We start from the raw sequence: 14,057 nt of genomic DNA, 5'->3' as shown, positions 1-14,057 counted from the left end.
AACCACGTCGCGAGAGTTCGAGTGTCAGTAGTGTGTTTTCGACTCCATCGAAGAATTGCCATCGCGATGCCAGCTACTAAGGACGAAAACGTAAGACATTGTTTCGTCGAAGATTGCAATACTAGAGATCATATTTAATTATATTGTTATCTGTTGAACAATGCGGACTTACTTTCGAAAAGCTACTTCCACATGGATTGTAATTTTCCTATATGGATCGGTTTTATGACAGTTCGTAAGTCACTAGATTTTGCCCCAAAAGAAGTTTTTTTATTATAATATAGTTTTTACTGTATGTACAGTGGGTCCAAGAAATATTTGAACACTAAATACCCGATTCTCGAAGAATCGCCTATATTTAAAGTGTGATAATTTCGTGAAAAATGATCGCACCATAATAAATTTGGATTAATTTTAAAGCTAGAACCCTCTAGTTTCATAATCCATCGTCCATTTTATTTTACGATTTTTTCATGATGCAGCCGGGTGACAAACTTAAGACGCCTTTTTTCTCGAAAATGCTATGCACTCAAACTTTTCTCAATACTTTGAATATTTTTTTCGGGGCTCACGCCGCGCCACCATAGATTTAAATATCGTAGCTTCCTTTTTAGGACGAAACCTTACAAATTGATGTACGATTTTCTTTGTCGTTTTATCAAGCTTTGAATGAGAGGTGTACCGCCAAATTTACAGTAGAATGTATAAGTTACACCATGAAAGCTTTACATAATGAGACTTGTTCCTCATTTTGTTCCATAAAACAATAGAAAAAAAAATCGTACATTAGAGACGTTCGAATCTGCTGCATCTTTTAGGAAAAATAGGTCTTCAGTTTCCAACTACATCATATAAAAATATCTTAGAGGAAAATGAACATTGCTTTGCGCAAGTAGATGCTGCAAACTCCAAAATGAATCTAGGCGTATGGTTGTACTATTTGGTTTTACGACATGATCACAATTTTAATATCGACAATTTTCCGAAAATCGAAAATGTAGTTTAAATATATTTTCGACGCACTGTATACAATAAAACCTATGAACAGTTGAAAAATAAGAGAAATTCAACAATTTTGTGTATACAGGGTGATCGTTTTTAATCTATAAATGTAGATTATTTGTACACCATATGTTGTGTAAAAAAACATAACAGATAAGAAATTAATGGTTTCGAGTATTATTATATTGTTGTGTTAGTATATTTTTCAATGTACTAATCCGTGCAACACGTTGTAGTCTACAAAATTGTATGAAGCTATTTATGTCAAAAAATCATTCGTTTAAGAGATAAATCGGCTTAGACAAGGACTAGCTTTGTTTAATTGTTTCTCTTGTTTAATTTAAAATGAAAAAATGTATAGTGAACAAAACCCCATGGATATGGGGTTAGAAGAAGTGTTTTACAAAAATGGCGTGTCACGCATTTCCAGTTTAAGATATTTAGTTAAACTTTTCAGCAAATACTACATAAATATCGTATAAGAAGATGTACACATTGATTTTTTTTTAATGAAACATTAGTTTAGATATAACAAAAATTGTTGAATTTGTCTTATTTTTCAACCTTTTAAAGGTATGCAACCCCTTAAGAAAATTCCCGTTCATGTAGATACACGAGGAAATAGCTTCTCGACGAATTTATGTTTACAATAATTTGTGACAATATTGTTGTTTGTAGGTGCAATCGCCTGAGAAGCCGTTCATCATTGAAAATAATGTGATCGTAGGAAAGAAGGTGCCGTTTGTTTCAAAATACACCAGCGGCGGAAAATACTTGTTCGACATGATGAAGAATAATCCTAGTGTAGTTACACAGGTACTCGTATAATTAGTGTATCCATAATTCAAGAGGGTCATATTATTCGTATCGATTCGATTGCAGAAGGTGTTCCTCGTTAGCATCACTATGCTATCTCAGAACTACCCTTTAAACTTGGTCAAAGATTGTCTGTAATATTTTTATCGTTTCCGTGATCGTTAAAACTTTAGTCTTTTGAATTTGTTTACCATTGTGTTCGAAAAATAACATGTTCACAAGAGTGGTTTTGATTTTATGATAAGATACAAGAGTTCGAGATACAGTTCCAGATAATCACAAAACACTTTGCTTCGAATGGTCTTATTGGAAGTCATTTTGTCTTATTACACTGTCCAACAAAATTAAACTTTTTTCGAGTTTTGCAATACCTGTTGGGTGATTCTTATACACTTTGTCATCCTAAAACCGAATCTTAAAGTAGAATTGCTCCATCACGCAACGTTTTCGAAAAATTTTGGTTTTTGTAAAAATGCCCGATTTTGATACGAAACTACGTGTTACGCAAAAACTAAATACGCGAGAAAGTTCAAATTTGAGTCAAGAGATAGAGGGGACTCTCCTCTACATATTCATATAGTCAATTATATTTTTATGTACTTCCTCATAGTTGTAAATGGTTGTTAAAGTTTGAAAATGTGCCGACGCGGGTACTTTGTACGCTCTATTTTTGTATTTATGTGAAAAATCCTTTATCTAGCAGGAATTTACTATACAGGAATGCATTCTACAGACATTTCTGGTAAAGAAACCATTCACGAAAAGTATTTGGTTCCCTTAATGTACGAGAAGGATCAGAAAATGTTAATTGACAGCGTGTGCGCGACGCGTTCGCGCCAGACGGCCATTGCAGCCTTTTCGCGACTCGACAGGGCCGTCGCTATGCGTAGTCGACGTTGGTACCACTCAAGTATGTCTTTGCTTACTATGCTTAATTAAATACATTTTTTTTGTCTTTTTGGGTGCCAATCATTACAAAAGATTATAAAAATACGAGTTATATTCACATTTCATTGTGGAAATGCTTAATAAAGAAAATTGAATACAAAAACTTACCTATTTCTGATGTAAACAAATTAAAAATGTTTCCGCCTTGCTTGACGTTTGTTCCTGGTATCCCGATTTTCAATAATAAGTGTCCAGCAGTAATCAGCAAGCATCCGCACATAAGTCTTTTCCTTTGTAACGTTTTTCCATTGTTGAAATATCTTGATGAAAGATTAATGCTGGAATTGTATTCCTTGTTTTGATTTTAAAATAATTTCGTCATGAATATAACAAAAACAGTCCGGCTGATTTATACACTTCCGCGAGATTTTATCGATTTAATATAGAGCGATCTATGTCTTAATTATGTACTTCGATCAATAAAATCGATAAAAATAGTCCCATTTACATAGTGTTTGGACTTATTTTAATCGGAAGAATCTTGAATGTCCATTGGTATTACAATTATAAAGATAAGACAACAATTACTGAAAATAAAATTTTCCAGTCACCGCATTGCTGCGGTCAATTTATTATCGTGCCGTATTGCCTTCTGAGACGACACATTGTCTGCATTGAACCACAATAGTGACCATATCGCACGCGATAAGCGAAAATGTAAATGTAAATACCGCTATTATTGGAGAACAGACGAGCATTTAGAGTTTTCAATCATTCCGGTTAATCGGTCTTATTTTGGCAGTGTGTTTGATACTCTGTGAAAATTGTTCGCAGTCAATTGTTCAAGTGCAAGACAGAATTGATATGATACTTACTTACTTACGGTAAAAGTGATCCGAATTTGGAAAAAGCAAGACGGCACGTACACAGAAAAATTTCCACAATAACGATCCATCACGTATCTACTACATACGTGTGAATAATTTTCGTGGAACCGGTGATGGAACCTATAATTTTTTAAAAGACTTTTGTTCGCCGATGAGGCTTCTTTTCCAAACCATGGCTAGCTTAATCTAAGAAATGTGCACTACTGGTGGTTCGCTGAAATCCTACGTTGGTTACGAACAGTAGATAAACAAAGACCGTGACGAGTAAACGCCTGTTGCGGAATTTTAAATAATCAAATAATTGACCTTTATTTTATAAACGCTACACTAATTCGCACGCATGCCCCTTTGTACAATGATTGCAGGAACACTCTGTGGGTGTCAATGTCAAAATTTATAGACAACTTAACACTAGAACTACCAAACAGATAAAACTGACTTCTTCCTGGTTCCTTCTTTTACGATTATTGAAATTATAAATATAATTTTTGCCTGAAGTTTGTTATTCAACGATATATTGCAATAAAAATCTTAGAGGACATGTATAAATCAAATCGTGTCATTATTTTAAAGAAAGACACTATACACCAACCGTGTTTAGTCCTTAATAGTACTAGTGTTAATAATGTTGCAATTTGAACAATCGAATGTTACAGCTGGATCCCGTCTCAGGCAAAGAAGATACTATCGAGGAGTTGCTGGAGCGGGCGATAAAATGTGCCCTTTGGTTAAAGAAGAAAGGTGTGCAAAAAGGAGACATTATTGCGATCGTATCGCATAATCACAGTGACAGTTTTACCCCGTGTCTCGCCGCGCTTTTCATCGGTGCAACGTTTAATCCTTTGGATCCATGGATGGATACTGGTGAGATTTGAATTATATTTAACATTGTTGTGCTATCACAATGACTTCCTTGAAAATCTGTGTTTTTTATTCACGCTATTCATTACTTATCAATGTTGATAAGTAGAATGCGGATCTTAATGCAAAATAAAAATGTTCTGCATCGATTGCAAGAAACAGAAGCTAAATAGAAATTTCTTTCCTTCTTTAATCATTAAGATCGTTTAGAAATAGTATATCCATACTTTTAAAATCTTTTAATCCTTTTACTGATTTAAATTTTATCAATGCATTTTTGTCATAAATGCATAAAATCCTTAGTCTATTGATAAATATGTAATCATTAGACTACAGGTGTACAGTGGGATATTCTATAACGAAGTAATTCGTCCTAAAACCTTGTTTATTGTGACTAGACTGCGGATTTTTATGCAAAATACAAGCTTTCTGCATCCAATTTTAAATATCAAGGGTTGTACGAAAATGTATTTTTTTTTTAATAGTTTTAATGAAGTACAAGCAATGTAACAATATTTTAAAAATATAGTACTAGGAAGTACTAAAATATGCTTGTTTTGACAGGTCTTGCGCGTCATTTCATAAGAACAACCGAGCCGAAAGTGATCTTCACAAACCAGAAATTGGCGAGGGTCGTATTAGAAGCAGTAAAAATCGAAACTTCCGAGGCGAAGGTCGTCACATTCGGCGATTATCTCGGCAGTGTCTCCTTTTTGGATGTTCTGCAAGATCATCGTGAATCGGACGTGGCGGATTTCCAATGCGAGAATGTTGATCTCGATGACACGGCGCTGATAATTTTCTCTTCTGGCACCACAGGTTTACCGAAGGGTGTAGAACTCTCGCATAAAATGATTCTCATATCGGCAGACACCACTCCCGGATTGGATTTGTCCCAGGAAAGACCGTTATGGTTTAGTCCCACGCTCTGGATCACTAGTGTTCTTTTCACCCTTAAGTACCTCGTTTCCCGTAGCAGAAAAATAATCGGTTCGGATTTCGAGCCACAGATAGCGTGTGAACTCATAGAAAAATACAAGGTAATTAATTAGTTGCTGTTTGTTATTTTATCGAAACTTTTGTTATTTGAACATACAGTTGATCCAAAAAGTATTCAAACATTTTATTTCCGATTTAATAATTTCGTAAAAACATATAGTAAAACCAGAAGCCTGGACTCATTTTAAAGCTTGAAGTCTCTACTTTCGCAAACCGTTGTCCATTTTCCTCTAATTGTAAGATATTTTTAGATGATGTAGTATTTTGGAAACTGGAGACCCATGTTTCCTCAAAAAATGTAGCAAATGCAAGCGTCTCCTAAACCTTTCAAAAATTTTTCTCATAAATAAAAGTGTCATAGATTTGAAGATTGAAACTTCTCTTTACAACGGCCTCTTAAATATTGATGTCCGATTTTTTTCATAGTTTTACGGAACAAAAATACTATAATAATCGTACATCAATTTTTAAGGTTTCGTCCGGAAGAGGAACCTTCGATCTCTACATCTATAAAAAACGCGTCTCCAGTTTCACACCCGTTACATGGTGAAAAAACTCTTGAAATAAAATAAAATGTGGATTACGAAACTGGGGGCTTGTAACTTTAAAATAAGTCCACGTTTATTGCCGTACGGTCAATTTTTAACGAAATTGTCACTGTTTGAATATAGGCAATTTTTTGAGAATCGGGTATTTAGTGTTCAAATACTTCTTGAACCCACTATATAAATTATCTGAACGTTCAAGCTACTGATTATTTTATTATTCGAACGCACTGGTATTAATACATGAAACCTGGTTTATACGAATCTTAGATATCTGAATTCTTCATTGTCTGAATACGTTCCACATAAAATACTTTAGTCTAAAACTAATCATGTACAACTCAGTAAACATTTTATCAAACGTTATAACCAGTAAGTATCAGTGTAGAGTAACTGTTCTACTATCCGATTGATTTGTACGAGCATTGAGATTCTAATACATTTCATAGTTTTTATTACCAAAACGCGTTGAAAGTTTCTTTACTGCTCATACACATGCAAACACACACGACTAGATTTCACTGGTTGATAAAATTAAACTCTTTTTTATTGTGCCCACTGCATGAATTTTTATATCTGTATATCGTTTGTCTTCATCACATCACATTGAGAAAGTTTAAGGATTCCTGCTGCTTCAACCGTAAAAACTAGGCAAGTGATTCTTAGGTACACTAAACGATTGATGAAAATATTTTTAGAACGATACACACTATAATACTAACTTTCTAATTACACTTTCATCACTCAAAACTTTAAGAACTATAAAAAATTGGATTTGAATATATTATTTGTTGGTTTTTCTCATTTAAGCGAACAATAACATGTAATCGTACTCACAAAAACAATATATTTACTAGCTTATACTTTTACATTATGAAGATATAAAGATAAGTGGAAAGAGAAAGAAAACGTGCTCGCTTCGCGGGGTGACATTGCTAGTGTGACGTAATCGTAATGAGTGGCACCTACTCCAAAATTTCAGGTCGTTACTAATCTGAGGTCGATTCCGATTTTACCGATTAGATTGCTTTGACTGATATCCCACATTATTCCGTCTTGCAATTTGTTGATCATCGTGTCGTAGGTTACATGGTTATTATTAAGCACCAGTATGGCTAATCGGATGATCAGATACAAGGATTTGGGAAACTACGACCTCTCGAGTTTAAAATGCCTCCATGTGGGTGGTGCTTTGTTGAAACCAGAATCTCAAGAAATGTTGAGGAAACATTTATCGCATACAATAGTGCTACAAGCTTTCGGTAAGTATGGCAATGCCATAGAGAGTATTTTAGCAATAAACAAACAGCGGTAAATCGTCTTCATATTGAATGACATGGGAAGTTGTTTAAGATATTAATATGGCCAACGGTATGTAGCGTTACAAAAATAACCATAATCTGTTGATGATTTAGGTCTTATGATATTATTAATATCTGGACCCCGGAGCCAAAGTGTATTAAGTCATGCTTTTAAACTTTAGAGGAAAGCACATTAAAGGTGTAAAAAGCTTGTAACTTTGTAACCGTTAGAGATAGACACGTCATTTTCTGAACGCATAATATAAAAAATATAGTATTTTATTGTTCAAAAGTGAAATCGAGTGCTGAACATGGTTGCTTATAAAAAAAAGTATATTATAAAGTATATTATAAAAATATACTTTAATAATCTCTGGCTTAAAACAAATCAAATTAAACTATGACATTATTAACGTCCATAATCCATGGTACTTTTAATATTACTATAAAATGATAAAATGTTTGTGACAATATTTAATATCTCTTTGTTTTTATTTCTATCCTAGAATGAATGGCATACACCTCCATGTGTGTTTTAAGAGATATTTTTGTCGAATAATTTTTATTGAAAATTTTGAAAAATACTGCATAAAACAATCGAACGAGAAACAATCGCTACCTTCTTGCTCCGAACTACTGAGTTATGGACTTAAGATAAATCCGAATATGTAGAAATGGTGAACATTACATTAGGTCCACTACTCGTGTGACGAACTTAATATTCTATACAGTTTATAATTATATATAATAAATGTACTAGTAATTTACTAGTAATTTAAATGTACTTATAAAAATATCATTTTCCAAGAAAGTGGACATGGTTCAGATATGTAGCTATCTTTAATTCTTAAAAGTGATCAATAGCGAATGAAGAAATATCATGACTAATAAAATCTAATCTTGTGTGATTAATTTTGTAGTTAAAATTTGAGCGAGTATAATACACAGACGCCGGATTTTTGTTCTAAAACAATTCAAATCTAGAATTTGTTCTAGAGCAATGATTGAACATTTGTTCTAGGTATGACGGAGATAGGTGCAGCGGCTGCAGCTCAAACACCAGGTGATACCGCCGGTTCTTGTGGAACGGTATGCGTAAATAATGAATTGAAAATCATTGACCTCCAGTCAGGAGAAGCTCTTGGTCCAAACCAGCAGGGTGCACTCTGTATTAAAACAGAGACCATGATGAAGGGATATCATAAAAACCCGACGGCAACAAAGGAAGCCATAGATGAAGGCGGTAAGAATAAAAACTACAGATGTGTACATGACAGAAATGTGTAGATTAGCCAATAAGTGTATCTGTTAATAATATTTCGTTTATTATGACTTGTTCTCCAAAAACGAAGTATCGGCACGAAATGAAAATTCGAAGTTTTAAATCATAAATAAAGTCTGAGAATATGTGATTGTTTAAAATATTCATAGTTCTCATTGAAAGTCGCATTATCGGTATCTGTGTTTATTATGAGTATGTTTCAGGTGACATCTTGACGTTCTGTAGATGAAAGGTTTAGAAATTATAATAAGATTATTTTAATTTTAATTGTAGGTTGGATGCACTCGGGCGACCTGGCTTACTATAATGAGAAGGGAGAATTGTTCATCGTTGATAGGATAAAAGAGATCCTTAAGTATAGAGGTTATCAAATATCACCTAGTAAAATCGAAAACCTCTTGCAAACCCACCCGGGCGTTTTGGAAGTTGCAGTCGTCGGCATACCTCATCCCATAGATGATGAACATCCCATTGCTTTCGTTCGCAAAGTGCCTGATAAAGAAGTATACATTAACAACTATCTTTCGTAATAATTAGACTGCGAACGTAACTATTACACAGATGAATATTAAATATGATTTCATTGAATTATTGCATTTTTAAACTATATTTAGAAGTTTCACTTGAGGGTTAAAATTTTTCTTTATATAAATAGAAATTTTTCGTTAATATTTATAGCACTTTAGGTTAATTATCGTTTTTTCAAAATTTTCTAAACAATGTAGGTACGATGTTCTAATAAATTCAAAGCTTTAAATGTTTGCACTATTCATTGAAACGTATTAAAATATTTTCCAGAGTAAATAGTAATTTCTCGTTTCAGTAATGTATGTATTACTAAAATTGCAATAATTTTCATATTAACGATTAAATATTGTTGAGATCATATTTACTGGTTGATTATCAATTAGACGATATTGTATTTCAATTGTTGTCAGTTGATAGTGTAAAAATGTAAGCAGATGTACGGTTTATATTATACTACGTTTTGCAAACTGTTGTAGGTGTTTATTTTATGGTTGTTAATTTGATTTTACAGTTATCCGCAGAGGAATTGGTGATGAAGGTTGAACAGAATTTGACGGATGCTTATAAATTACGTGGTGGTGTGAAGTTTATAGCAACCTTCCCTTATACTGGTTCCGGCAAGATAGCGAGGGTAGAGTTGAGAAATTTAGCAAAGTCATTCGCAGCTCATTAAATATTTACACATTGCTTTTACGTAGAAAAACTAATGATTAAATAGAGCTACTATTTTTTGTAGAAAACCGTGTTATTATATTTATACACGTAGTGTGTACATATTATTCTAAACTAATACTAGTGTTCAATGTACTTTTAATCTTTGTAACTAAACATTTAATAACCTCAAGTTCAGAAAACGATGTGTATTACCATAAAATTAATTTAAGATTAAGATTAACAAAGAACAGTTTTAATAAAGAATTATTTTTTCCAAATACTAGAAAACTTATACGATATTTATCTCCCATTACCTTCATTATAAATACCTATTATTATGATAGTACTGTACTCTCTTCGATAGTGCGAAAACCTCGGGACTCTGGAGTCCCAAGACTCGTGTAGGTATGTACTTATTTTAAATTAGTAAATGAAACATTTTTGATTTTATGTATTTCTGATGTATTATGTATCTATGTATTTCTTTCTACGCGTGATGTCTCTCCCACAAAATGAGGAAAGGCTCCACATAAGATTGTTGTGACTAGCTTGTAATAGCATTATTTACTTGTAATATTATTATTTTCGACTAGATTTTATGTGAGGAATCATCCTCTTGCCGGTTGTAGCACGATTTCCAAACACCCTGTGTATATTGAGGTATTGCTCTCATATAATGTAAACAATATCAGAACGCCGCTGCCAATTTTTAGAAAGTTTTCCATACTCTCTCTCTCTCTCTCTCTCTCTCTCTCTCTCTCTCTCTCTATCCTTTTTCCTTTGTTTCGTATTTCCACTCCGCGCGGGTCTGGTCAGTCCTCATTCATGTCTGGCCCACACGGGCTGTTAGAGTTAGTGGTTTAGGATATACAGCCGGGATCAGAATCAGTCTTATTTAAACAAACACAGACATGTTAATTAATATTCCACAGCTTCATTGTAACGTACACATGTGTCGTGTTTCGAGATAGAATTTCTACAGTATGTTGTAGAAATTTGTGGATGTCATGAATGAGAAATCTTGGCTGACGCTCTTATCGTTGGTGAGGCAACCGTTTAAATTGTTAGAGATAGCAAAGTGATGTTCTTGGGAGGAAAAGAGCGAACAGTGACGGATAATGTGATTATGTGTATCTGTCGAGAGTAAATTTCTTCATTTCAGGACATACTTCTTCGAGATACGAGTATTTTTATCTCTAACGTAAACAGATGATCGACGGGTTCAGGTGTTAAAGAACTTTGCGTAGTGATAAGTGGAATTTGAAGAGATCTCAGTCACCATCGTCATGTGAGTGAACACATTACTCCAGTTATTCCTCCTTCTTGAGACGCGATATGGAAATCGATACCCGCTACCCGATACCCCGATGTCCCGCCGTTCTTTTTACTGACTCTTATACGAAATCGGAGGTTCTCGTCGAGCGTCGCATTTGAAATACACAAGGCATGACGGAAACCTAAGAGTCATAACCGTCTACAAGCCATGAAAAACCTATGACCACTAAGCGCTAGTGACAAGAAGACTGCGAAAATGTCCGTTTCCGATACAATGTTGCACGGAGAAACGGACAGCAAACTTCATTGCACAAGTAAATATCATCGGAATTATATCATATTTGGTTTCATTTTAATCCGAAAAATGCCACGAATATGTTAGTGAAAGTTTAGAGAGTTTAGAAAGTTTAAAGATATAGCTGACAATGTGTGGCAGCGACGGCTCTCGAGCTTCGGCCACTCACCGCGGTGGTATGAGTTTTTCCACTGACTGTAAGGTTGGCACTCTCTTATAATGAGAATTTACTGTACCAATGTGAATCTAACTTTTTTATTTTCAATTTTCTTCTTATACAGTCCCGGACAAAATGATAGCACATGCGTGCTATCTTTAATTTCTCGACGATCATTTAGAATTTTTGTATGTAACACATACTATCATAATTGTTATGACGCACAGAGACTAAACCTCTTTGTAAATAAGGTTGACCTCGCTAGCTTCCTGAACAAGTAGAAGAAATATACAAATGCTGAGGGTGAAATGATAGCACATTTACAAAATTTATACATATATTTCCACAAAAATGAAAGTTACATAATAATTAACAGCAAATTAATAATGGGTGTATCCGCCTTTATTTTCTACTACTTCGAGCATCCGATTTGGTAAGGATTTATGTAGCTTTTTAATTGCATCTTGCGACAAATTACCCCATTTTACCTTCATAGCTTCTTTTAATTGTTGAATATTATCGTACTGTTTTCCATTCTTGTATACAGCTCGTGCGAGTTCTCCCCAACAATTTTCAATAATATTCCGGTCCGGGGAGCGTGCAGGCCATGGCATAACTGATACATTTTCTCTTTGAAAAAATTGTTCTACGACCTTAGCTCGGTGAATGGCAGCATTGTCATGTTGAAAAATAAATTTACCTTTGGTAATTCGTTGTGCATGCTCGTTAATTTATTGCGAGATTAGATTTATATATTTCTGACTATTCATTTTTCCTTCACGAAACTGTACATCTGTTTTACCTTTGTATCCAATTCCGGTCCTGATCATCACACCACCCCCACCCATTTGTCTTCGTTTTTTCACAATTCTTTCTTTTCTTACGTCGTGGTAATAGAATGAAAATCCATCTGGGCCGTCCATATTGAACTTCTTTTCGACCGTAAATAAAATACGTCTTCATTTCTTCTTCCAGTGAATACGTTCTTTTGCAAATGTTAATCGCTGCTCTTTATGATGTTTTGTTAACGGAGGTTTTTGCTTCATTTTCAACATCTTTGTTCTGCAAATTTTACCACCGGTTAAAGTGTAAAAATATTTTTAAAAATATGGTCGTATTCTACGATTCTTCCTGTTTGAAATTCCGTTTTTTAATTCGCGGAGCATCAAAAATTGCAAATATTGGGTACTTGAAACTGTTATAAAAATATATTAGATTGGAGGGAAAGTTCTGCCGTATTTTAAAGAAAACATTTGAATCAATTTATAAAAATACATGTTTAATATTATTCAATGATATAATTTCCATTATTTGTAAGGACTTGTTGCCATCTTTCAGGTAACCTGTCCATTCTTGTTTCCCAATGACTCAATAGCAATATGTGTTTTTCATTTACAAGCAAAATTACCTGCTTAGGTATGTATGGTACGCAAGGCGATAAAATGCAGGTAGAAGGTGTTGTACCGTTCGGTTAGCCCAAGCCATCAATTTTATGACGGGCAAGGTCAGATGTTGGTCAACTCTAAAAATGAGGCTAGCGTAATAATTAGTTTCTACGGCGAGTTTTAATGACTTTATGGCCACCGTCCGACGAAAACACGAAGGAAAACACACGGTCAACACGTGCTGACTTCCTCATACTAAATCGTAATATCGCACCTCCTACTCGGAAAACATAACAATAGATACTATTTTTACCAAGACATTCCCGTATGATTAATTCCATGATAATTGACGTAAGCTGTGGATTGTAGCAGTGGGCTAAGGATATTAAACTGTTACCGCCCACTATTACGCGATTGTAGGGGGTGGAAAGACGCCATTTCGTATGGGTTCGAAGTGGTGACATTGTATTGATACGAATGCGCGGCCGATTGGTTCAGCGTGGAAGAGGCAGGCCTCGTTTCACACACATTTTCGGCTGTATTCGAAATATTGGCTACAGTGGTCACACGTACTATGTAGTGTGTGACGTTCGACGTCAAAACATTGGGCCTACAGGCGCGGCTGAGGTGGGGATAGGTTTGTTAGCATAGTAATAAATTGTTATTTTGTTTATTATAACGATTAAATTCCTTAACAGCGTATTCTCCATCTATTACCACGACGAACTCTGAAAAGTTCTGGTCGATAGCTTTTTAAATCAATACAGCAGGTTCATTCTCGACGAGAATATTCTCAGGCCAGCCTGATGGCTCTAGCATTGGCCTTCGAACCCCTGGGGTTCTGGTAGCAGAGGACACGCTCTGCCTTTGTTCCCAGCCTCTCGAACTCTCTTAAGTCGCTGTCCCGGACCCCAAGAATGCGTAAACTGGGAAAAATCATCAGGTTTGCCGGCCTGTGAGATATGCATTGACCTTTAACCGTTTGAGTCCCAGGGGTCATTGGAAAAACATGGTCGAAAAACGCTGAACAGCGCGATAGCGCTTGTCTTTATCGATTGCGAAGAGGCCTAAGCGGCGCGATAACAGTGAAATACAAAATATTTAAGTGTATTATTTACATTTAAAGAAGCAGCTATGTGATGTAAGTGCGTCAGTGAAGTTGAGCGCGTTACTTCGACAGTC

At 34.8% G+C, this 14,057-nt stretch overlaps 1 protein-coding gene across 1 annotated transcript; it reads left to right on the top strand.

The window, feature by feature from the left end:
• Window positions 1-57: 57 nt before the first annotated feature.
• On the top strand, window positions 58-9,979 carry LOC143357174 (luciferin 4-monooxygenase-like). The gene is made up of 8 exons (XM_076793457.1): window positions 58-90; window positions 1,681-1,818; window positions 4,250-4,457; window positions 5,019-5,494; window positions 7,083-7,260; window positions 8,321-8,542; window positions 8,855-9,084; window positions 9,621-9,979. Exons 1-8 carry the CDS (start codon window positions 67-69, stop codon window positions 9,780-9,782), a joined length of 1,638 nt encoding a protein of 545 aa, XP_076649572.1. The 5' UTR covers window positions 58-66; the 3' UTR covers window positions 9,783-9,979.
• Window positions 9,980-14,057: the final 4,078 nt, after the last annotated feature.

This window comes from Halictus rubicundus, chromosome 9, assembly GCF_050948215.1.
Source record: "Halictus rubicundus isolate RS-2024b chromosome 9, iyHalRubi1_principal, whole genome shotgun sequence".
In the NCBI taxonomy this organism is placed as follows: domain Eukaryota; kingdom Metazoa; phylum Arthropoda; class Insecta; order Hymenoptera; family Halictidae; genus Halictus; species Halictus rubicundus.
This window is presented reverse-complemented; position numbering and strand designations above follow the sequence as displayed.

Bases quoted from the DNA above. Each gene is read 5' to 3' on its own strand.
- LOC143357174 (XM_076793457.1), top strand. From the start codon at position 67: ATGCCAGCTACTAAGGACGAAAAC. The intron at 1,819-4,249 runs GTACTCGTATAA...CGAATGTTACAG, and splicing joins ATCCTAGTGTAGTTACACAG to CTGGATCCCGTCTCAGGCAA. The intron at 4,458-5,018 runs GTGAGATTTGAA...TTGTTTTGACAG, and splicing joins GGATCCATGGATGGATACTG to GTCTTGCGCGTCATTTCATA.